General features: G+C 35.4%; 1 protein-coding gene across 3 annotated transcripts in view; it reads left to right on the top strand.

Moving 5' to 3' along the window:
* The window catches only part of CSMD3 (CUB and Sushi multiple domains 3), a gene marked incomplete at both ends in the record, with an annotated part of 1,083,475 nt that overhangs the window by 918,959 nt on the left and 140,903 nt on the right, over positions 1–23,613 (top strand). For all 3 annotated transcript variants that reach the window (XM_082858355.1, XM_082858354.1, XM_082858353.1), the window contains 2 exons: positions 8,122–8,218; positions 10,132–10,236. In XM_082858355.1, the coding sequence (XP_082714481.1) occupies positions 8,122–8,218; positions 10,132–10,236 (202 nt within the window). The remainder of the gene's footprint in view (positions 1–8,121; positions 8,219–10,131; positions 10,237–23,613) is intronic.

The following is a 23,613-nucleotide window of genomic DNA, read 5'->3' as shown; positions in this document are numbered from 1 at the left end:
TACATTTATGAAGATTACCCTAGAGTATCTATATAGTGACATCAGCTTGACCATTTCTATCTCACCTTAAAATAATAATACCCTTGGCATTTCCCCTCTAGTTCTCATCCTCTATTTCTGACGCCCTGCGATGTGGCTTCAGCTTCCAATGCTCTATTTGAGTCATTCTTATAGTGATCACTGAGGACCCATGCCATTAAATCCATTGAATTGCTCATCCTTCCTATTTTGTTACCAACATTCTATGCTACCCATTCTCCCCTCACTCTTTTTTTTTTTTTTTTTTTTTTGTGGTATGCGGACCTCTCACTGTTGTGGCCTCTCCCATTGCGGAGCACCGGCTCCGGACACGCAGGCTCAGCGGCCATGGCTCACAGGCCCAGCCGCTCCGCGGCATTTGGGATCTTCCTGGACCGGGGCACGAACCCGTGTCCCCTGCATTGACAGGCGGACTCTCAACCACAGGGAAGCCCTCTCCCCTCACTCTTAAAACAACTTTTGCCTCCATTCTACCCAGTACTCTCTTGGATTTTGTTTTCTTTTCTTTTCTACATGTATGACTTCTGCTTCTACATCTAGGAACATGATCTCCTCTTCTTCACTTCATCAGATATGGTGTTTGTGAGATTCTGTGGCCTTTGCCCATCTCACATTATACCATTCTCTCTGCCACCTTGTCTATTTTCACAGCTTCAAATACCATTATGTGCTGATGATGTCCAGGACCTGAATCACAGTAGATAAACAGAAAACATCGTTTTTAAAAGAAGGATTGAATAAATGATGATTTCTTTTTTTAATTATTATTTTGACTTTTTGAATTTTATTTTATTTATTTTTTTATACAGCAGTTTCTTATTAGTCATCAGTTTTATCCACATCAGTGTATACATGTCAACCCCAGTGGCCCAATTCATCACACCACCACCACCACCCCCCGCCACTTTCCCCCCTGGGTGTCCATATATTTGTTCTCTACATCTGTGTCTATTTCTGCCCTGCAAACCGGTTCATCTGTACCATTTTTCTAGGTTCCACATATATGCGTTAATATACGATATTTGTTTTTCTCTTTCTGACTTACTTCACTCTGTATGATAGTCTCTAGATCCACCCACGTTTCTACAAATAACCCAATTTCATTCCTTTTTATGGCTGAGTAATATTCCATTGTGTATATATACCACATCTTCTTTATCCATTCATCTGTCGATGGGCATTTAGGTTGCTTCCATGACCTGGCTATTGTAAACAGTGCTGCAATGAACATTGGGGTGCATGTGTCTTTTTGAATTATGGTTTTCTTTGGGTATATGCCCAGTAGTGGGATTGCTGGGTCATATGGTAATTCTATTTTTAGTTTTTGAAGGAACCTCTATACTGTTCTCAATAGTGACTGTATCAATTTACATTCCCACCAACAATGCAAGAGGGTTCCCTTTTCTCCACACCGTCTCCAGCATTTGTTGTTTGTAGATTTTCTGATGATGCTCTTTCTAACTGGTGTGAGGTGATACCTCATTGTATTTTTCATTTGCATTTCTCTAATAATTAGTGATGTTGAGCAGCTTTTCATGTGCCTCTTGGCAATCTGTATGTCTTCTTTGGAGAAATGTCTATTTAGGTCTTCTGCCCATTTTTTTTTTGTTTTGTTTTGTTTTTTTTTGCGGTACGCGGACCTCTCACTGTTGTGGCCTCTCCCGTTGTGGAGCACAGGCTCTGGACACACAGGCTCAGCGGCCATGGCTCATGGGCCCAGCTGCTCTGCAGCACGTGGGATCATCCCGGACTGGGGCACAAACCTGTGTCCCCTGCATCAGGCGGACTCTCAACCACTGCGCCACCAGGGAAGCCCTTTTGCCCATTTTTTTATTGGGTTGTTTGTTTTTTTACTATTGAGCTGCATGAGCTGTTTATATATTTTGGAGATTAATCCTTTGTCTGTTGATTTGTTTGAAAATATTTTCTCCCATTCTGAGGGTTGTCCTTTCATCTTGTTTGTAGTTTACTTTGCTTTGCAAAAGCTTTTAAGTTTCCTTAGGTCCCATTTGTTTCTTTTCTTTTTGTTTTTATTTCCATTACTCTAGGAGGTGGATCAGAAAAGAACTTGCTGTGATTTATATCAAAGAGTGTTCTTCCTATGTATTCTTCTAAGAGTTTTATACTGTCCAGTCTTACATTTAGGTCTCTAATCCATTTTGAGTTTATCTTTGTGTATGGTGTTAGGGAGTGTTCTAATTTCATTCTTTTACATGTAGCTGTCCAGTTTTCCCAGCACCACTTATTGAAGAGACTGTCTTTTCTCCATTGTATATCCTTGCCTCCTTTGTCATAGATTAATTGACCATAGGTGTGTGGGTTTACCTCTGGGCTTTCTATCCTGTTCCATTGATCTATATTTCTGTTTTTGTGCCAGTACCATACTGTCTTGATTACTGTAGCTTTGTAATATAGTCTGAAGTCAGGGAGTCTGATTCCTCCAGCTCCATTTTTATCCCTCAAGACTGCTTTAGCTATTGGGGGTCTTTTGTATCTCCATACAAATTTTAAGATTTTTTGTTCTAGTTCTGTAAAAAATGCCATTAATAGTCTGAGAGGGATTGCATTGAATCTGTAGATTGCTTTGGGTAGTATAGTCATTTTCACAATATTGATTCTTCCAATCCAAGAACATGGTATATCTCTCCAGCTGCTTGTATCATATTTAATTTGTTTCATCAGTGTCTTATAGTTTTCTGCATACAGGTCTTTTGTCTCCCTTGGTAGGTTTATTCCTAGGTATTTTATTCTTTTTGATTCAGTGGTAAATGGGAGTGTTGTCTTAATTTCTCTTTCAGATTTTTCATCATTAGTATATGGGAATGCAAGAGATTTCTGTGCATTAATTTTGTATCCTGAAACTTTACCAAATTCATTGATCAGCTCAGTAGTTTGAATAAATGATGACTTCTAAACCTAAATATCTAACCCACACCTTTCACCTAAGCTGCATGCCATTAATCCAACTGCACACTGAACATTTTGAGCTAAACTTCTAACATCTCTAATTCAACCTGTTCAAAACTGTCTTCATGACTTTTTTCTCAAAGTTGTGGATCTTCCTCATTGTGGTCTGTCTCAGAATGAACCCCTTAACCATTCAGTTGCGCAAGCCAACAACCTTGATGATTTTTTTCTGTCTCCAGCTGCACAAAGAACTATGTCAGGTCTGTCTTTCACAAACCTCTCAAGTAAGTCTATTTTCTCTATCCACACTTTTACCACTCAAGATTAGGTGGCCATCATCCCTGTCCTGGGTTCATATTCTCCTCCTATCTATTCCTCACAGGGCAAAGAGAGTAATTTTCTAAAAATAAAAATCTAATGCTATAACTATCCTGCTTTACAGTACCTCAGTTGCCCTCGCTATCCTTAACTCCTCGACGCAGCTGATTACACCTTTGTGCTTTATCCTCATTTCTTGCCTCTGATTTAGTTCTTTATAGAAAACTGGCTCTCTCTCTCTTGCCTCTGGGCCTTTGTGAATGTTCTTCCCTCTGCTGGCAGCACTCTCCATCATCTCTTTTTATTTGGCTTATTCTTACTCATTATTTCTGTCTCAAGGTTAAAACAGTTCCTGTGGAAGAACTTCCATGAACTTGAAACCACATTAAGTCCTCTTGGTATATGTTCTCACAGATCCCTATAATTTCCTTATTGTAACACTCGTCACATGTTACTGCTTTTACTTAATTACCTATAAACTCATGAGGGCAGTAACCAAGTCTGTTCTGGCAGCTAACACAGTACCTTGCAGTCTGTGCTCAGTAAATATTTTAGAATGAACCAATGAATACCTGCAAAAGGCGTGGAGTTTTAAGCTACTTTAAGGAGTTAACATAGCATGATGGACTAATATGACATCTGCAGATAATGTTATGTGATATATCACTGCCCTAGCCAAACACTGTTCAAAACTGGACACTTGTATCAATGACACTATAAAATCTTTCACTGAGAGAGAGTGGCATGGACTTATATATACTACCAAATGTAAAATAGCTAGTGGGAAGCAGCCACCTAGCACAGGGTGATCAGCTCGGTGCTTTGTGACCACCTAGAGGGATGGGATAGGAAGGGTGGGAGGGAGATGGAAGAGGGAGTAAATATGGGGATATATGTGTATATATATATATAGATATATATATATATATAGATATATATATAGATATATATATAGATATATAGCTGATTCACTTTGTTAGAAAGCAGAAACTATCACACCATTGTAAAGCAATTATACTCCAATAAAGATGTTAAAAAAAATCTTTCACTGAGGAAGCATTGTGTTTAATGATTGTACTTTAGAAAACAAAATTTGAGTTTAGCAGAGCATTTATCAAACTTACAGAGTGTGAAGCATATTGGACTTTTAATTTAAATACTCTATATAACTACCAAGAGCTTTTTTCTAATTAACCTCTTACATGTTTGCTAATTTTAGACATGTCACTAAATCATAGAAAATTATAACACACACACACACACACACACACACACACACACACACACACACACAGTATATGCCATATTTAAAATTTCATTAACTTAGCCTAAAAACGACCTGGCTAGTACACCAGATTTAAAGCAGTGTTTAATTTATTTTATTCTGTTGGGCTAAACATGTGTGTGAATAAAGAATTATATGAATATTCAATAAATCATATATGAAATGAAATGGGATAACCACTGGTGGAAAGAACAGAAAAAACATTTGGAATGCTCAAAAAGTTACAAATAAGATAGGATGATTGAGCATTTTGAGGAAATAACCTCAACAAATAAAATAACTTGTTGTATTACTGTTACATGAAAAGCGTGTGGAGAGGAGTGTATTCATTTGTTTGCCTGTTTATTTTAGCAAGGTACATTGGAGGGAGAATTCCAAAGGAGCTACATTTAACAGTAACAGAGTTATCAAGCAAAGAGCAATTTTTATGTGATGAATCAGTTTAAAAAAATGTTGTTTACTTAATTGTGTCAATTTGTAGAATGAGATGATAATGAGTCAATATAATCATCCAAACAAAGTAAAATGCAATTTGCATGTTTCTATGAGGGATACCAGGCTTTAGTTATTGGAAATTCATTACCTCATAAAGCTATCCTGTTGTCATAATGGACAACTCCATCTAATTTAAAGTTCTTCTGAACACTGAATCTGTAGCTGCTCCTTTAAGTAAAAGACTTAAAGTCTTTTACTTGACTCTCATTTGGCTTTCTGTCATTGTGGGTCCTCAGCTATTTACTTGAGTCTCCTATACCCTCTGTGTGTTTAATATGCCAAACTACATTCACAGTTTGCCAAGAATCCTAGTGGCAAATTGCATTAGTTTTCTGTGACTTCTGTAATAACAAATCCTAAACTCAACAGCTTAAAGTAACAGAAATTTATTCTCTCATGGTACTGGAGGCCAAAAGTCCCAAATCAGTTTTACTGCCCTGAGACTGAGGTGCTGACAGGGCTGCTCTCCCACCACCGTTCACTCTCCCCTCTGCTCAGGCTCTAGGGAAGATTCCTCTCCTGGCCTCTTCCAGCTTCTGGTACCTGCCAGCATTCCTTGGCTTCTGACCACATCACTCCAATTTCTGCTTCTGTGATCACACTGCATTCTCTTCTGTCTGTGTCAAATCTTTTCTGACATCTGATAAGAACACGTGTGATTGTATGTAAAGCTCATTTAAATCATCTAGGATAGTCTCCCTATCTCAAGATATTTAGTTTATTCACATCTGAAAGACCCTTTTCCGTACAAGGCAATATTTACAGGCTCAAGAGGTCAGGATCTGATATCTTTGGGAGCCATATTCATATATATATATATATATATATATATATATATATATATATGTCCAGAATTAAACAGATTTTCTTCCTCTCTCCAAGGTAATAGGTTTTCCTGAGGATGTCTACATTTTTGTTTATGGCATCCCTCTGATCTCAATAACTCAGGAAAAAAAATTATTTTAAAATCTTTCCTGTCACTTCCATGTCCCATTCATATCACACAAGATCCAGTAATTTCCCCTATAGCAACACATGTGATGTGACTTTCTGGTCCCCCTTTCTACCATTCCTGCCTACTAACCTACTTTATTTAGTCTTTCATTGCTTCTCATGTGGACTACTGCAATAAACATTAAAGTTGTCTTTTCACTTTTATTTTCTTCACTCAATTCAGTAGTACCTACTTAAAGCACAGTCCTGATTATGCGCCTTCAATCCACCTTCTAAAACCTTCAATGAAATACTCCTCAATTGCACAATTATTATGCTGGTATTCAGTCTTTATAGCCCTCTCTCTCATTCTCTTCCTTAGCTAAGACACATTAAATCCTCAGTACGCACTTGGTACTATTCTAAGGTAAAATCCTTTAATTTTTACAGCAAACCTATGAATTATATGCCTTTATTACAGTGATTTATGTAAGAAATCTATGGCACAGAGAGAATAACAATTCTTTTCAGGTTACATGCCAGTGAGTAGACGGAGCCAGGAAGTTGTATAGCCCGGCTAATATTCTAACACTAATATTTCTTGTATTTATCCAGAACCTTTACTCTTTCTAACTTTTCTCTACTTTTTCTAACTTTGCACGCCTATTTTCTCTTGTGTGAATACCCTCCACTGTGGCTAAATTGGATTACTGATGGGTCACTAAATCTCCCTCATGGCTTGTCTCCTCTACGTTTTTACTAACTCAGTTTCTTTCAGTGGAAAACCGCTCGATACATTTTGGTTATCTCAATTGTCAACTCTTGCAAGAATCCTTACTTTTATTTTCTCTTTTCTTTTTTAAGCCAAATGTGACTTTTTCTTTTCCTGAATTGAAGGAAAGGAAAATTCAGATATGAAGAGAGAATTGACCATTGTTTAAGGAGTCGGGGGTTATATTACAATCATACAGCTTTAATTCCAGTCTTCTTTCTGTCCTGTAACATTGCCATTGGGCCTAATGCCTGTCACACAGGCAGGGTATCTGTTGCCATGTGGCACTCATCCCTGGAAAAGAGGCTCCAGCATTCATTTGAATGGAAGAATGATGAAGGCCTATTTTGTGGATAAGAAATTTTTAATGAATGCAATTGTTAGAAGTACTTAGTGAATGAGTGTGATGCTTACATCTATAACAGACTTCAGCTAAATAAAAATAAATTTAGTAAGGCTATTCCTTTACCTCCTCCTAAACTATAAAATATGTAATAAAGAACAATAGATAACATCCACAGTTGTGAGGGTTTTCTGGGTTCTTGCAAAAGCTCAAGCTGTGCCAAGTGAAGTGCAACAAAGGAACACATGCCTCTTTCTTTAAATAAAATTTAATAGACATGAGAGGATTTTACTCCAGCATTTTCCTTATCAACTTAATGGACCTTCACAGTGATTTAGTTATTACGATGCCATTTATAAAAATATAGCTATTTATAAAAACAATCTTTAAAAGACATACCCCAATCAGTTATAAAGTATTATTTTTGGTTATCCATATTGAAATTTATTAAATATGTACATAGTGGATTATTATGTTAATTTTTAAAAATAAAATAAAGACAGGAAATTTAGCAAAGGTTATGCAAAGTAAAACATAATAAAATGTATCCAGGATAAACCTAGTTCAAAAAATGTATATATTATAGGGTCTTATATGCTTATGTGGTCCTCAACGTGGACCACGAATCTGGTTATTTCCTAATAGGTAAAGCAAATGAGAAAACTCAGTCACTGACAAGAATCAAACATTCCAAAACAAAAAAGTTAAACAACTGTTTTGGAACATGCCTTGATTCAGATTCCAGGCACTAAGACATTAGATTAATCCAAAGCTGAGATAGTGTCAGACATTTTCAATGTTATACCCATAGTGAACACTCCTAGATGCCTCAGAGGCTTTTATTATAAAAGTTAGTGCATGTAGGCCAGTGTCATAAAGGCAAAGATCAGTTCTGTTAAAGTCATTCCATGAAGGGCCACAATGATATGGTCCAGGCTTTAAGCTCTCTCTTGCAGAGGAGATAAGTAGACTATAGTATATGTGTCTCATTAGAAGTATGTGTTCTTACCAGTAATTATTATTTCATAGGTGCAAGTTGTCAGCTTTGCTACAGAACATAATTGGGATTCTCTGGACTTCTATGATGGGGGAGACAACAATGCTCCAAGACTTGGAAGTTATTCAGGTAAATGAGAGAGCTGAGCTTAATTAAAATACATTATAATTAGGAATGTAAGATCTCTCTCTCTCTTTGAAGAGCTCCCTAGAACTCTGACTTGGTGGTTTTAATTTTGCTTTTTACAAACTATATGCAATGAACTAAATTACAAGGTTAGAAGTTTGAAAGGCTTTAAAGGTAATGAAATTGATGTTTAAGACCTTACTGTAGTGTTACTATATTTGTGTAATTCTTTATTGATGTTTTTGTGTTACTAGTATTATTTTTAGCTGAGCTATGGTTCAGGAATAGTATGTATGCCCCTCTCCCTTAAAAAAAAGGATGAGTAGTAATAGTTAAAAATTAGACAGTGCTTGGTAATTATGATATATTCACTTAATAGAACGTTATGCAGCCATTAGAACAATTATAGAGACTGTGTAACAACATGGTAAATGCTACCAGGTACTGTTGAGTGAGAATAAAGAAAATACAAAATCAATTCTATGAAATGAATTAAATTATATAAAATTCATACTATATACATATGTTCCAAGACCAGAAGGTTTTAAAATTTGTTATGGTTTTTAAAGGTAGTTTATGCATTTATCTAACAGCTTCTTATAGCATATTTAGGATAAAATGAAGTTTTAATTTTAACTGTACCTTTTACTTTAATTTTGATTATAGTGTTTAACTCTAGAAATATAAACATAGCTAAACTATAAACTTACATATTTCAGATATACTGAAAGAATTTTGAATGATCTTTTTAGCAGTCCTGGTAGGTGATTGACACTAAGAGAAATTAAGTTGCCCGAGGTCGTACAGCTAATGTTAGAATGAGACTGGGACCCAGCTGGTGTGACTCCAGAGTCAGAGCTCTTAATCACTAAGATCCTCAGAGACCAAAGGCAGTCTGAGTGACCTTTGAGTTTCTGTTTACCTCTGTCTTCAGTGATTCAGTTAGGACACTATAGACAGAGCAAGTTCGGGGGGAAAAAAAAAGCAATCGTGTGTTCTTTAATGAGTTTGTCCTGGTTTCTCTTATAGAAGGCTCAGTGGTTAAGGTTCATAGAGTTGTGTAAAGTGTGAAGTAGCTAGAAAATTACAAAAAAAAATGTTTGCAACACTATCAACTCAGATGTTTGTTGAACTTTATCTTGAGACGTTGACAGTTATTTTTATTGTTGTCTTTTGAAACTGCTTGAATTGTAAAATTAAGGATCTTGAACTATTACTCAATGTCAAATAGTCAAGAAGTAATTGGTTCAAGCAGATATGTTATATATTCAACTCAGTAATTGAATAATTAAAGTTGATTTCCTGTCGAAGTTCAGAAGAACACAATTATAAAGCATTTGCTAAGAGACAAGGCTGACACTAGTTCATAATTGGCATCTTTTTGAATGCTAACTACCAGCTTTGCTGTCAGGGTGTAAGAAACATCAAGGTACTTGACCTGGTATAGAACATAAATGTATATATTTAAATATCATAATAAAGGGCAATAAATGAATATATCTTTAAGCCCATATAAAATTTTGTTATTATACCATAAAAATCGCATGCAGACTTTAAAACTAAGTTTATTATTAGCTTGTACATGAACTATTGAAATCCACATGAAATTCAAAATATTTATTTTAGGTGACTAGTAAAATTTACTGCTTTGATTTTCACCAGCTTTCTTTTTTTGCTCCTACCTATTTTTAGGGAGCAATCTAATGTGCTCTCGAAGGTCTGTCTCCTTGGAGATAGTCAAGAACAGTAATATGAAAGACAAATATGTGAGAAATATTTTTACTTAAAAATTTTGTAAAACACTTTACTAATATATAATTTCAGTGATAACTTATTGGCTAATTACTAGTTAACTTAGTTTTATTAATAATACTTATTATGTGATCACTGAACTACTTTTTCAATTATCGTTTCAGGAACAACAATTCCCCCTCTTTTGAATAGTACATCTAATAATCTATATCTAAATTTTCAATCAGACATCAGTGTTTCTGCTGCTGGATTTCACCTTGAATACACAGGTAAATATATCATGTGCTATTCAGGAAAATTAAGAACAAATTTATATTAATTTTAAATATTACTTTTCTGAATATAGAAAGTTAATGGACTTTGTCAAAAGAGAACATTTGGGCTTACTTTCTTAAGATTTTGAAGTGTTTCTTCAACTACAAAATTATATGTATAAAGTTCTGATTATTTTCATCAGAATTTACATTTTCTTTTTTTTTTAAGTGTCAGTACTCTTAAGATAAGATTTACCCTCTTAACAAAAGTTTTAAGTGCACAATACAGTAGTGTTAACTATAGCCGCAGTGTTGTACAGCAGATCTCTAGAGCTTATCCATCTTGCATAACTGAAACTTTATACCCATTGAACAGCAACTCCGCATTTCTCCCTCCTCTCAGCCTCTGGAAACCAACATTCTACTTTATATTTCTATGAGTTTGACTATTCTATACTTCATATAAGTGATATCATGTAGTATTTGTCCTTCTGTGTGTGGCTTATTTCACTGAGCATAATGTCCATCAAGTGCACCAATGTTGTCACATACAACAGAATTTTTTTCTCCTTTTTAAGACTGAATAATATTCCATTGTATGTATATAATGTATTTTCTTTATCCATTCCTCCCTTGATGGACATTTAGGTAGTTTCCATATCTTAGCTATTGTGAATAATGCTGCAGTGAACATGGGAGTGCAGATATCTCCTTGAGATTCTGATTTCTTTTGGAAATATACCCAGAAATGGGATTGCTAGATCATAAGGTAGATCTACTTTTAATTTTTTTGAGGAACCTCTATAGTGTTTTCCACAGTGTCTATACCCTTTTACCTTCCAACCAACATTGGATAAAGGTTCCAATTTCTTCATATTCTCACCAACACTTACCTTTTTTTTAAAGATAAATAAGATCATTTTATAGTTATCATGGAGAGTACAAATCATAACAAAAACTCCAGTTTTGAGTATTTTTGCACCAAATGACATAACAACAACAATTCTTAAAGTAAATCAGCATGAACTATAAGAAGAAATAAACAAAAATGCATTATGAAATTTACCAAAATTGACACTAGTAAAGACAGATATTCTAAATAGACCAATTATCATAGGACCAATATAGACAATAGTTATTAAAATACAAAAAAACATACCTGGTCCAAAAGGCTTCACCCAGAAATATTACCAGATCTTTAAAAACCAGGTAATCACAGTGCCATTTAAATTATTCCATCTACTTTTTGTGGCGTATACCATAGGTCCCAATACTTGTCTCAGTATAAAACTATAAACCAGCCTCTTTTGTGAACATGATGCAAATGTTTTAGTTTTCCAGCTTGCTGAGATTTAACTAACATATAACATTGTGTAAGTTTAAAATATACAGTGTGAGTTGTTCAGAATGTAAATTGGTGCAGCCACTATGGAAAACAGTATGGAGGCTTCTCTAAAAGCTAAAAATAGAGTTGCCATATGATCTAGCAGTCCCACTCCTCATATATCCAACGAAAACTAAAATTCAAAAAGATGCATGCACCTCAATGTTATACAACACTGTAAATCAACTATACTTCAATTAAATAAATAAATAAAATATATGATGTGTTGATTTGATACATGTATCTATTGCAAAATGATTATCACAATAGGGATGGTTAATACTTCCATTACTTCACATAATCACTTTTGTTTTCTGTGATGAGAACATTTAAGATCTAGTCTCCTAGTAACTTTGAATGATTCAATATCATTAACTATAGTCACCATGTTGTACACTGGATCCTCGGAACTATTCATCTTATAACTGGAAGTTTGTACCCTTTGATTCACATCTCCCCATTTCTCCCAATCCCAGCCACTGGCAACCACCATTCTACTCATAGTTTCTAAGAGTTTGTCTTTCTTAGATTCTACATGTAACTGAGATCATATGGTATTTGTTTTCTCTGAGTTATTTCACTTAGCATAATAACCTGGAGGTCATTTTTTGTTATTGCAAATGGCAGGATTTCCTTCTTTTACATGGCTGGATAATATTTCATTGTATATATGTCCCACATCTTTTTCTTACTCATCTGTAGAAAGACACTTAGGTTGTTTTCATATCTTGGCTATTACAAATAATGCTACAATGAACATGTAGTGTAGGTATCTCTTTGAGGTCCTGATTTCATTTCCTTTAAATATATACTGAGAAGTGGGATTGCTGGATATATGATAGTTCTATTTTTAATTTTTTGAAGAACCTCCATACTGTCGTCCATAGTGGCTATACCGATATTCATTTCCACATCTATAGGTGGCTTTGGGTAGTATGGACAGTTTGACAATATTAGTTCTTCCTATTAATGAATATGGAATATTTTCCCATTTATTTGTGTATTCTACAGATTTTTTTCATCAATGTCTTATGAGTTTTATTGTACAGATGTTTTACCACCTTGGTGGAATTTGGTCCTATTTTACTATTTTTTTCCAATGCTATTATAAATGGGATTGTTTTCTTTCTTTTTTAGATATTTTATGGCTATTGCATAGTATCACAACTGATTTCTTTATGTTGATTTCATATGCGGCATTTTTATTAAACTGATTTATTCTAACATTTTTTGGTGGCATGTTTAGGATTTTTCTCTATATAAGATCATATCATCTTCCAAAATAGACAGTTTTACTTTTACTTTTCTATTTGGAAGCCTTTCATTTCTTTTTCTTGCCTAATTGCTCTGACTAGGACTTCCAGTACTATGTTGAATAGGAATCATGAGAGTGGTCACCCTTAGTCTTGTTCTTAATCATAGATGAAAAGCATTTAACCTTTCACCATTGAGTGTGATGTTAGCTGTGAGTTTTTCATATGTGGCCTTTATTATGTCTTGGTAGGCTGTATGTTTCTTGGAATTTATCCATTTCTTCTAGGTTATCTAATTTGTTGGTGTGTAATTGTTCATAGCAGTGTCTTATGATCCATTTTATTTCTGTGGTATCAGTGTAATGCCCTGTCTTTCATTTCTGATTTTATTTGAGTTCTCTTTCTTTTTTAATCTGTTTGAAGTTTTCTAAATTTTGTTTATGTTTTAAAAAACAGCTCCTTGTTTCTTTGGTCTTTTCTATTGGTTTTATATTCTTCTATTTTATTTCTGCTTTCATAATTGTTATTTTCTTCATTTTGCTAACTTTTGGTTTAGTGTATTCTTTTTCTAGTTCATTGAGTTGTAAATTTAGCTTTTTTTTTTTTTTTTTGAGATCTTTCTTTTTTCTTAATGCAGGCATTTATTGCTATAAAATTCCCTCTCAGAATGGCTTTTGCTGCATCCCATAAGTTTGGGTATATTGCATTTCTGATTTTGTTTCTTTCAAGATATATTTTGATTTCTTCTTTGACTCATTGATTGTTCAGGAGTGTATTGTTTAATTTCAAATAGTTATGGATTTTCCAGTTTTCCTCCTGTTACTGATTTCTATTTTCATGTCATTGTGGTCAAAAGAGATGTTTGATATGATTTCAATCTTAAATTTGGTAAGACAGTTTTTGTGACATAATGTATGATCTGTCATGTAGAATATTCTGTTTGAACTTGAGAAGAACTTGCAATCTGCTACTTTGGAAGGAATGCTTTGTATGTATATATGTCTCTGTCTCTTCGGTCTATGTGGTCTAAAGTATAGTTCAAATTCAGTGTTTTCTTAATGATTTGATGTCTGGATGATCTATCAGTTGTTGAAAGTGGGGTATTGAAGTCCCCTACTATTATTGTATTGTCTATGTCTCCATTCAGAACTGTTAACATTCGCTTCATATATTTGGTTGCTCTGATGTTCGGTTCACATATATTTGTGATTGTTATATTCCCTTTTACTTCCCTTTTATGTTTGTTTGCTTTTTAAATTAATTAATTAATTAATTTATTTATGGCCGTATTGGGTCTTCGTTTCTGTGCATGGGCTTTCTCTAGTTGTGGCAAGCGGGGACCACTCTTCATCGCGGTGCTCAGGCCTCTCACTATCGCGGCCTCTGTTGTTGCAGAGCACAGCCTCCAGACACGCAGGCTCAGTAATTGTGGCTCACGGGCCCAGTTGCTCCGCGGCATGTGGGATCTTCCCAGACCAGGGCTTGGACCCGTGTCCCCTGCATTGGCAGGCAGAGACCCACTGTGCCACCAGGGAAGCCCCCCTTTTATGTTTTTGATGTCACAGTTTACCTCTTCAATATTTTGTATTTATTAACAAATTATTGTAGCTATAGTTATTTTTAAAACTTTTGTCCTTTAACTTTTATAATAGTGTTAAATGGTTAATCCACCCCCATAGTATTAGAGTATTCTGAATTTGAATATATACTTACCTTTACCAGTGTGTTGTACATTTTCATGTTTTCATGTTACTAATTAGTGTCCTTTCATTTCAGCTTGAAGAACTCCTTTCAGTATTTTTTTGTAAGGCATGTCTAGTAGTGATGAACTCCCTCAGCTTTTGGTTGTCTGGGAACATCTTTATCTCGCCTTCCTCTGAAGTCCTCTGGTGAACTGCTTTGCTGTATAGAATGCTTTTGCTTGGCAGTGTTATTCTTTCAGCACTTTGAATATAACATCCCTCTCTGTCCATGCATGTAAGGTTTCTCCAGAGAGAGTTGCTGAAAACCTTATGCAAGTTCCCTTGTAAGTTACAAGCTTTTTTCTCTCACTACTTTTAAGATTCTCTATTTTTCACTGATTTTCTACAGTTTTATTGTAATTCATATTGTAGAAGATCTCTCTAAGTTGAGTTTGTTTGGGGACCCATGACTTTCATGAACATGACTGTTGAGATCTCTCCCCAGATTTAGGAAGTTCTCAGCCACTATTTCTTTAATAAGCTTTCTATTCCTATCTTTCTCTTTTCTCCTCTGGTAGTCCAGTAATTTAGAGATTCTTTTCTTTTGATAATATTTCATAGATCATTTAGGCTTTCTTCACTCTTTGAATTTTTCTTCTTATTTTCTCCTCTGATTACATAAATTTCAAGCATTCTCTCTTCTAATTCACAGATTCTTCTACTTGAACTCTCCTTTGCATTTTTTATTCATTAGGTGCATTTTTCAGCTCAAGAATTTCTGTTTGATCCTTTTTTATAATTTCTATCTCTGTTAAACTTCTCATTTTGATCATATATTGTTTTCCTGGTTTTATTCAATTAATTTTTGTGTTTTCTTGTAGCTCCTTCAGCTTCCTAAAAATTTTGAATTCCTTTCTGAGTAAATTACAGATCTCCATGTCTTTGGGGTTGGTTACTCTCATGACTGACTTCAGGAGAGGAGTACCTTTCCTCAGACCTGCTAGGGATTCTGAAGGTTTTTTATACTTTCTATGGATATGCATGCTCCACTTCTCACTCCCTCTTGTGGCAGAATTCTTAAGCTTGTATGACTTCTCTCAATCCTGTAGACCCTTGCTTTCCCGAGGGTAGTGACAAATGCTCAAGTTTGTAGTCTTTTCCAGATCCACAGAATCTGGCCAGATTTCTGTGAATGCTCATAGCCATCTGCAAAAGCTTGCCCGTGGTCCAACTAGAGGGATCCATAGGCAAGGTGTCCCCACTGGCTCATGGGTTTGCCTCCTGATGGAGTCCCTGAATTGTTTAATAAGATCCATATCCTCTTGATATGTCCCTTTCTGAGCCCTGGCTTCTGTTTTCCAATTATTCACAGTGCATGTCATAACTCAGTACTCAGGTTGAGGTGAGAGAAAAATGAGCCTTTTTCCTATTTGGTAGCATCCTGCGCAGCTGGGAAAGTCAGGCACACACTCACAGACTCTTACTTCCCCCACAGGAGAAGTCATGGGTCAAAAAGCGATCTCTTGGCACCAAACCTTGTTCCCTTGGGGGAAGGGTGGAGCAGATAAAGTCAAACTGTTCCTCCTACTCTGTGCAATGTGTCCAATCTTGAATTTTTGCTCTAATAATGTGCTGGAACTTCTCTGCTGGACTCCTTTACTTCCACAAGAGTCTCTCCTTCATGGGTGATTGTGCAATTCAGTGTTCTTCAGAGGCTCCCAGACCATGGCTTGAGAGGGGATGGAGCTAGCTCAAGGAGAACTTTAGGGTCCACAGCCAGGACCAAGGTCTGTAAGCCTATTGCCTGACGAACGGGTAGGTGAGACTCCTCCTGGGTCTCTTGGCATATGGTACTGGTGAGAGAACCAAAAGCAAATGGGGTGTTGCTAAATTATCAGGGCTTTGGAATTATTTCTGAGTTAGCCACCTGGGTCTGACTCAAATGACTCTTTTCAAAATGGCTCTCCTTGTTCTTGCACTGCACTGGGGTTTCCTAATCTTCTACCTGTATTTCCACATGTCCCACAGGCACTCTTGTCCATGGATGATTGCCATATTGTTGTTGCTGAGGAAAGAACGTGAATGAGAATGAGAAACATATTAGGCCATCTTGCTGACATCACTCCTCTTTTTTTTTTTTTTTTTTTTGACAACAGCTATCCTAATTAGGTGTGAGGTGATATCTTGTTGTGGTTTTGAGTTGCATTTCCCTAAAGATTAGAGATGTTGAGAATCTTTTCCTATCCCTGTTGGAAATTTGTATGTCATCTTTGTAGAAATGTCTATTCAACTCCTTTGTCCATTTTGTACCATTTTTGATTGGATTATTTATTTTATCAAGTTGTAGGAGTTCATTATGTAGTTTGGATATTAACACTGTATTATATATGCAGTTTGAAAATATTTTCTCCCATTCTTTAGTAGGTGACTTTTTAACTCTGCTGATTGTTTGCTATGCAGCAACATTTTAGTTTGATGTAGTCCACTTTTTAATTTTTGCTTTTGTTGCCCTGTGCTTTAATGTCATATCCAAGAAATCATTGCCAGGACCAATATCATGATGCCTTTTCCTGTTTTCTTCTAGGAATTTTACATTTTCAGTTCTTATTTTTAAGTTTTTAATTCATTTTGAATTAATTTTATATATGATGTAAGTTTCTAATTTCATTATTTTGCTTATGGATATCCAGTTTTCCCAGCATCATTTGTTGAAGAGATTATCCTTTCCCCATTGCATATTTTGACACCCTTGTCAAAGATAAGTTAACTGTGTGGGGGTTTACTTTTGGACTCACTCCTCTGTTCCATTCATCTATATGTCTATTTTTATGCCAGCACCATACTGTTTTAATTATTGTAGCTTTTGTAGCAATATTTTGATATCATGAAGTGTGATATCACTTTGTTCATCTTTTTCAACATTGATTTGGCTATTTTGGATCTTTTGAGGTTCCTTATGAATTTTAGGTTTATCTAATTCAGTAAAAAACACCATTGAGATTTTGATAGAAATTGCATTGAATCTGTAGCTCATATTTAAACAATATTAAGACTTCTAGTTCATGAACACAGACTATCTTTCCACTTATTTGGATCTTTTAAAATTTCTTTCATGAATAGTCTGTAGTTTTCAGAGTAAAAGCCTTTCACCTCCTTGGCTAAGTGTTTTCGTAAGTATTTTATTCTTTCTGGTGCTACCGTAAACAGGAACATTTTATTTATTTATTTATTTATTATAAATTTAATTGTTTACTTATCTATTTTTGGCTGGGTTGGATCGTCATTGCTGCATGGGGGTTTTCTCTAGTTGTGGCAACCAGGGGCTACTGTTCATTGCAGTGCATGGACTTCTCATTGCAGTGGCTTCTCTTGTTGTGGGGCACAGGCTCTAGGTGCACGGGCTTCAGTAGTTGTGGCATGCAGACTCAGCAGTTGTGGCTCACGGGCTCTAGAGTGCAGGCTCAGTAGTTGTGGTGCACGGGCTTAGTTGCTGTGTGGCATGTAGGATATTCCCGGACCAGGGATCAAACCAGTTGCCCCTGCATTGGCAGGTGGATTCTTAACCATTGCCCCACCAGGTAAGTCCCAGGCAACATTTAAAATTTTTCCTTTTAGAAGAGTTGATGTTAGTGTCAGTGTATCAATTATGACTGATTTCTGTGTGTTGATTTTGTATCCAGAAACAACATGATTCATTTATTAGTACTAACAGTATTCCTTTGAAGTTAGGGTTTTCTACATTTAAGATCATGTCATTTTCAAACAGCTACCTTTAATTTTTACTTTCTGATTTGGATGCTTTTTATGGCTTTTCCTCACCTAACTTCTTTGTATATGATTCCAGTATTATGTTAGTAGAAATGTTAAGAGTCGGCATCCTTACCTTGCTCCTGATCTTAGATGAAAAGCTTTCAGTATTTTACTGTTGAATGTGATGATAGTTGTGGGCTTTTCATATATGGCCTGTATTATTTTGAGGTACATTCTGTATGTAATTTGTTGAGAGTTTTTATTATGAAAGAATTTTGTATTTTGTCAAATTCTTTTTTCTGTGCATCTATTGAGATGGTCATGTGTTTTCATCCTTCATTCTGCTAATTGGTGTATCATGTTTACTGATTGAATCGTCTTTGTATCCCAGGAATAAATTCCACTTGGTCATGGTGTATGGTCCTTTTGATGTGCTGTTTAATTTGGTTTGCTAGTATTTTGCTGCGGATCTTTGCATCTATATTCATCAGGCTTATTGTCCTACAGTTTTCTTGTAGTGCCTTTGGCTATGGTATCAGGGTAATGCTGGACTCATAAAATGAATTTGTGACTGTTCCCCCTTCAGTGTTTTGGAAAAGTTTGAGTAGAATCAGTGTTAATTCTTTAAATGTTTGGTAGAATTCACCCATGAAATCATCTGGTCCTGGGCTTTTCTTTGTTGGGAGATTTTTGATTATTGAGTCAATATCCTTATTCATTAGTGGTCTATTCAGACTTTCTACTTATTCATGAATTAGTCGTGGTAGGTTATATGATTTTATAAGTTTACCCATTTTTTTTTAGGTTATCCAATTTGTTGGTGTCCAGTTGTTCATAGTAGTCTCTTACAATCATTTGAATTTCTGTGGTATCAATTGTAGTGACTCCTGTTTCATTACAAGTATTTTCAAATTGTGAAAAAAAGAACTGGATCCTGAAGAAATTTTAAAACTGAAGTTGGAGTAAGTGGCTTTTCTTGTTGGCATAGAAAATATATATTTGTCTCCCAACTTCCTAGAAAACTTTCAAACACAAAAAAGGCTTACATACTCTAATTAAATACATATATGAGACAGTGTGTTTTTTGCTACATAAAATTATCACAAGTGTAATTGGGTGATTATTTTGGAAATCTGGGGTTTATTTACTGTTTTCCTAGAATGTAAGCTCCAGGAAGACACGATTGGCCATTAGTACAGGACCATGTCCACTTAGGATATCCTTTTGTCTCTTGCACTGAGACCAGTCCTTGAATCTTATAATGCATTCACAACACATACGTTGCCTGAGTAAGGAATAAGTGACACAACACCTAGAAGCAAAAGATAACAAATATGTAATGTTAATATATATCATTGACATCAGTATACCTACACCTATGCTAGTGTTCATAGAGGAATGTAGCACGTTGGTCTGTACACATTTTATAATTCTGTTGGTTTTTGCTTTCTGAAGGTATCCCATTGAGTACTATCTCCTCAATATCACTTTGTCCAGGCCAGTCAATCCATCATTGTAACATCATTACTTACACAGGAAGATCTGATAGAAAAGAAATGCCCTGTGGAAATGAACAGAGGCTACGACAATGATGGGCATGTACTAAATAAATAGTAATTAATTGATTTTTGACAATTATTTTTGTTTTATGTTGAGGTTCGTTTTCCAGCTATTGCTAACCTCAGATATAGTAAATGTATCCTTGTAGTGTAAATAGGTGACAAATAAGTACAAAAAGTTTCATTCATTCATTTTTCATTCAACCAATAAATATTTTTGAATGCCTACTATATAATAGGCACAATGCTCAATATGGGAAGTGCAAAGATAAATATGTCACAGTATCAGTTTTGAGAAGATCACAGTCTAGTAGAAGAGGCAGAGATAAGCAATAATACAGTGGTATGAATACAGGAATAGAGATATTTATGGTAGAGTGCACAAAAGCAATAAGAAATCAGCTCCATTTAAGAAGTTCAGGAAATACTTCAAATAGGAGGTAACACTTTGGCTGAATCTTAACAAATAACCAGGAGTTTTACAGTTAAACAAGAAAGAGTGGATATTTTTAGCATGCAAACTTCAGGTTTAGACAGAGCTGTGATACGTGGCATGTTGCAAGGATTGCAGCCTTGCCTGCAAGGATTGCAGGCAGGGCTACTCCTGAAAGGTGTGGAATGTCATAAACAGAAATTTGACATCATACAGGTGATGTAGTTCGAAAGCAGCATGTGTTTTGATAGTTATTCATGATATAAACTATTAAATTATCATAATAACAAAGAAATTGAAGAAACTTTTTTAGTCTATTTTATACAACTTTCAAATTTCTAAAATAAAATATTTTGTTGAATGCCAAAAAGGTCCTTTATTTGTATAAGGTAAACAGTATAGGGACATTACAGTTTAATGGAATTATTTATCCAGTTATCTATAATATTTTTCAAGCTGTTCTTTTGGTTAGAACCTCTTATTTGTATCAATAAATGAAGGAACTTAAACCATATCTTAACAAATAATAGGTGTTAATAACTCCTAGAACAAAGGATTGAGAATTTGCTACTCTTAAGGGAAAACAGTGACTAGTGGATTTAAATCTCTCAATTTTAGGTCTTAGAAGCTAACATCTTTGACAGAGTAGGCAAAATATACTAGAAATATACAATTTAAGCATATTTAATTATGATATTTAATTTTAAAAGTAAAGTTGAGTACCTAACCATGTCAAGGAAAGTCTGATTAGAACTGTAGAGGGATTGGAAGATGAATGAGATAAATCTCTGTCCTAATCAAGTGTAAACTTTATTACGTGAAATGTGTTTTTTCCCTATATTTGTGATTATTATCCAACTATGTTACAACTAGATATTTCTGTAAAATGAGCAATCAGGGAATGCTAATATTTTCTAAATTAGTTATATGAATACTACTCAAAAATGTGGGAAAGAACTTACCATTGGTAATGAATGAGCATAAGAACAAATGGTGTATCAATGTATCTTACAAGCAGTTGCTTTAAATAATAAGACTACCAACTCTCCTAATGATCTAGAGGCTACTCATAGGGACTGGCATTTAACTTGTTAGGAATGAATTCACATAATCTAAAGTAAATGTTCACAAAATGATGCTTTAGTTTCAAACTGGTCCCCGGATACTTCTTAAGAATTATTAGATATCTGGATTCTCTACCCAAGAGAAAAACAAGCAAAATACTAGACACTGTATTTAGGCAATCTAAGGACAGTACTAACTATATTTTTCAAAAACTACAAAGTGGAATCCTATCAGAAGATGATAAGATGATCACCACTTTTTAAACATTGTTGAGAGGCCTTAACTAAGCCATCAAAACATTTGCTGAATGCTCACTTTTTAAAAAACTGAAGTACAGTTGATTTGCAATATTGTGTTAGTTTCAGATGTACAGCAAAGTTATTCAGTTTTACCTATATATATATATTTATTTCAGATTCTTTTCCATTATAGGTTGTTACAAGATGTTGAATATAGTTCCCTGTGCTATATAGTAAATCCTTGTTGTTTATATATTTTATATATAGAGGTGTGTATCTGTTAATCCCATACTCCTAATTTATCCCTCCCACAACTCATTGCCCCTTTGGTAACCATAAGTTTGTTTTCTATGTCTGTGAGTCTGTTTCTGTTTTGTAAATAAGATCATTTGTATTATTTTTTTAAATCCACATACAAGTGATATCATATAATTGTCTTTGTCTGTCTTACTTCACTCAGTATGATAATCTCTAGGTCCATCCATGTTGCCACAAATGGCAATATTTTATTATTTTTTATGGCTGAGTAGTGTTCCATTGTATATAAGACTTTTTTTGTGTGTGGCATGTGGGCCTCTCACCATTGTGGCGTCTCCCATTGCAGAGCACAGGCTCCGGACGCGCAGGCTCAGTGGCCATGGCTCACAGGCCCAGCCGCTCCGCAGCATGTGAGATCTTCCCAGACCGGGACACAAACCCATGTCCCCTGCATCGGCAGGCAGACCCCCAACCACTGCGCCACCAGAGAAGCCCTATAAGACATTTTTATCTATTCATCTGTCAGTGGACATTTCGGTTGCTTCGATATCTTGGCTATTGTAAATAGTGCTGCTATGAACATTGGGGTACATGTATCTTTTAGAATTAGAGTTTTTGTCTTTTCCAGATATATGCCCAGGAGTGGGATTGCTGGATCATATGATAGCTCTATTTTTATTTTTTTAAGGAACTTCCATACTGTTCTCCATAGTGGCTGCACCAATTTACATACCCACCAACAGTGTAAGAGGGTTCCCTTTTCTCCATACCCTCTCCAGAATTTATTATTTGTAGACTTTTTTTTTTTTTTGCGGTACGCTGGCCTCTCACTGTTGTGGCCTCTCCCGTTGCGGAGCACAGGCTCCGGACGCACAGGATCAACAGCCATGGCTCACGGGCACAGCCGCTCTGCAGCATGTGGAATCTTCCCAGACAGGGGTATGAACCCGTGTCCCCTGCATCGGCAGGCGGACTCTCAACCACTGCGCCACCAGGGAAGCCCTATTTGTAGACTTTTTGATGATGGCCATTTGACCAGTGTGAGGTGATACTTCATTGTAGTTTTGATTTGCATTTCTCTAATAATTAGCGATGTTGAGCATCTTTTCATATGCCTATTGGCCATCTGTATGAATTGTTTGGAATATCTATTTAGGTCTTGAGTCAATTTTTTGATTGGGTTTCCTGGTTTATTTGGGTTTTTTTTGATACTGAGTTACATGAACTATTTGTATATTTTGGAAATTAATCCCTTGTCAGTAGCATTGTTTGCAAATTTTTTTTCCCATTCTGTAGGTTGTCTTTTCTTTTTTTTTTTTTGGTTTTCTTCTGAATTTTTGAATTTTATTTTATTTATTTTTTTTATACAACAGTTTCTTATTAGTCATCAGTTTTATCCACATCAGTGTATACATGTCAATCCCAATGGCCCAATTCATCACACCACCACCACTACCCCCTGCCGCTTTCCCCCCTGGGTGTCCATACATTTGTTCTCTACATCTGTGTCTCAATTTCTGCCTTGCAAACTGGTTCATCTGTACCATTTTTCTAGGTTCCACATATATGCATTAATATACGATGTTTGTTTTTCTCTTTCTGACATACTTCATTCTGTATGACAGTCTCTAGATCCATCCATGTCTCAACAAATGACCCAATTTCGTTCCTTTTTATGGCTGAGTAATATTCCATTATATATATGTACCACATCTTCTTTATCCATTCATCTGTCAATGAGCATTTAGGTTGCTTCCATGACCTGGCTA

Source organism: Leucopleurus acutus (assembly GCF_964270905.1).
Source record: "Leucopleurus acutus genome assembly, chromosome: 17".
NCBI classification, from domain to species: Eukaryota; Metazoa; Chordata; class Mammalia; order Artiodactyla; family Delphinidae; genus Leucopleurus; species Leucopleurus acutus.
This window is presented reverse-complemented; position numbering and strand designations above follow the sequence as displayed.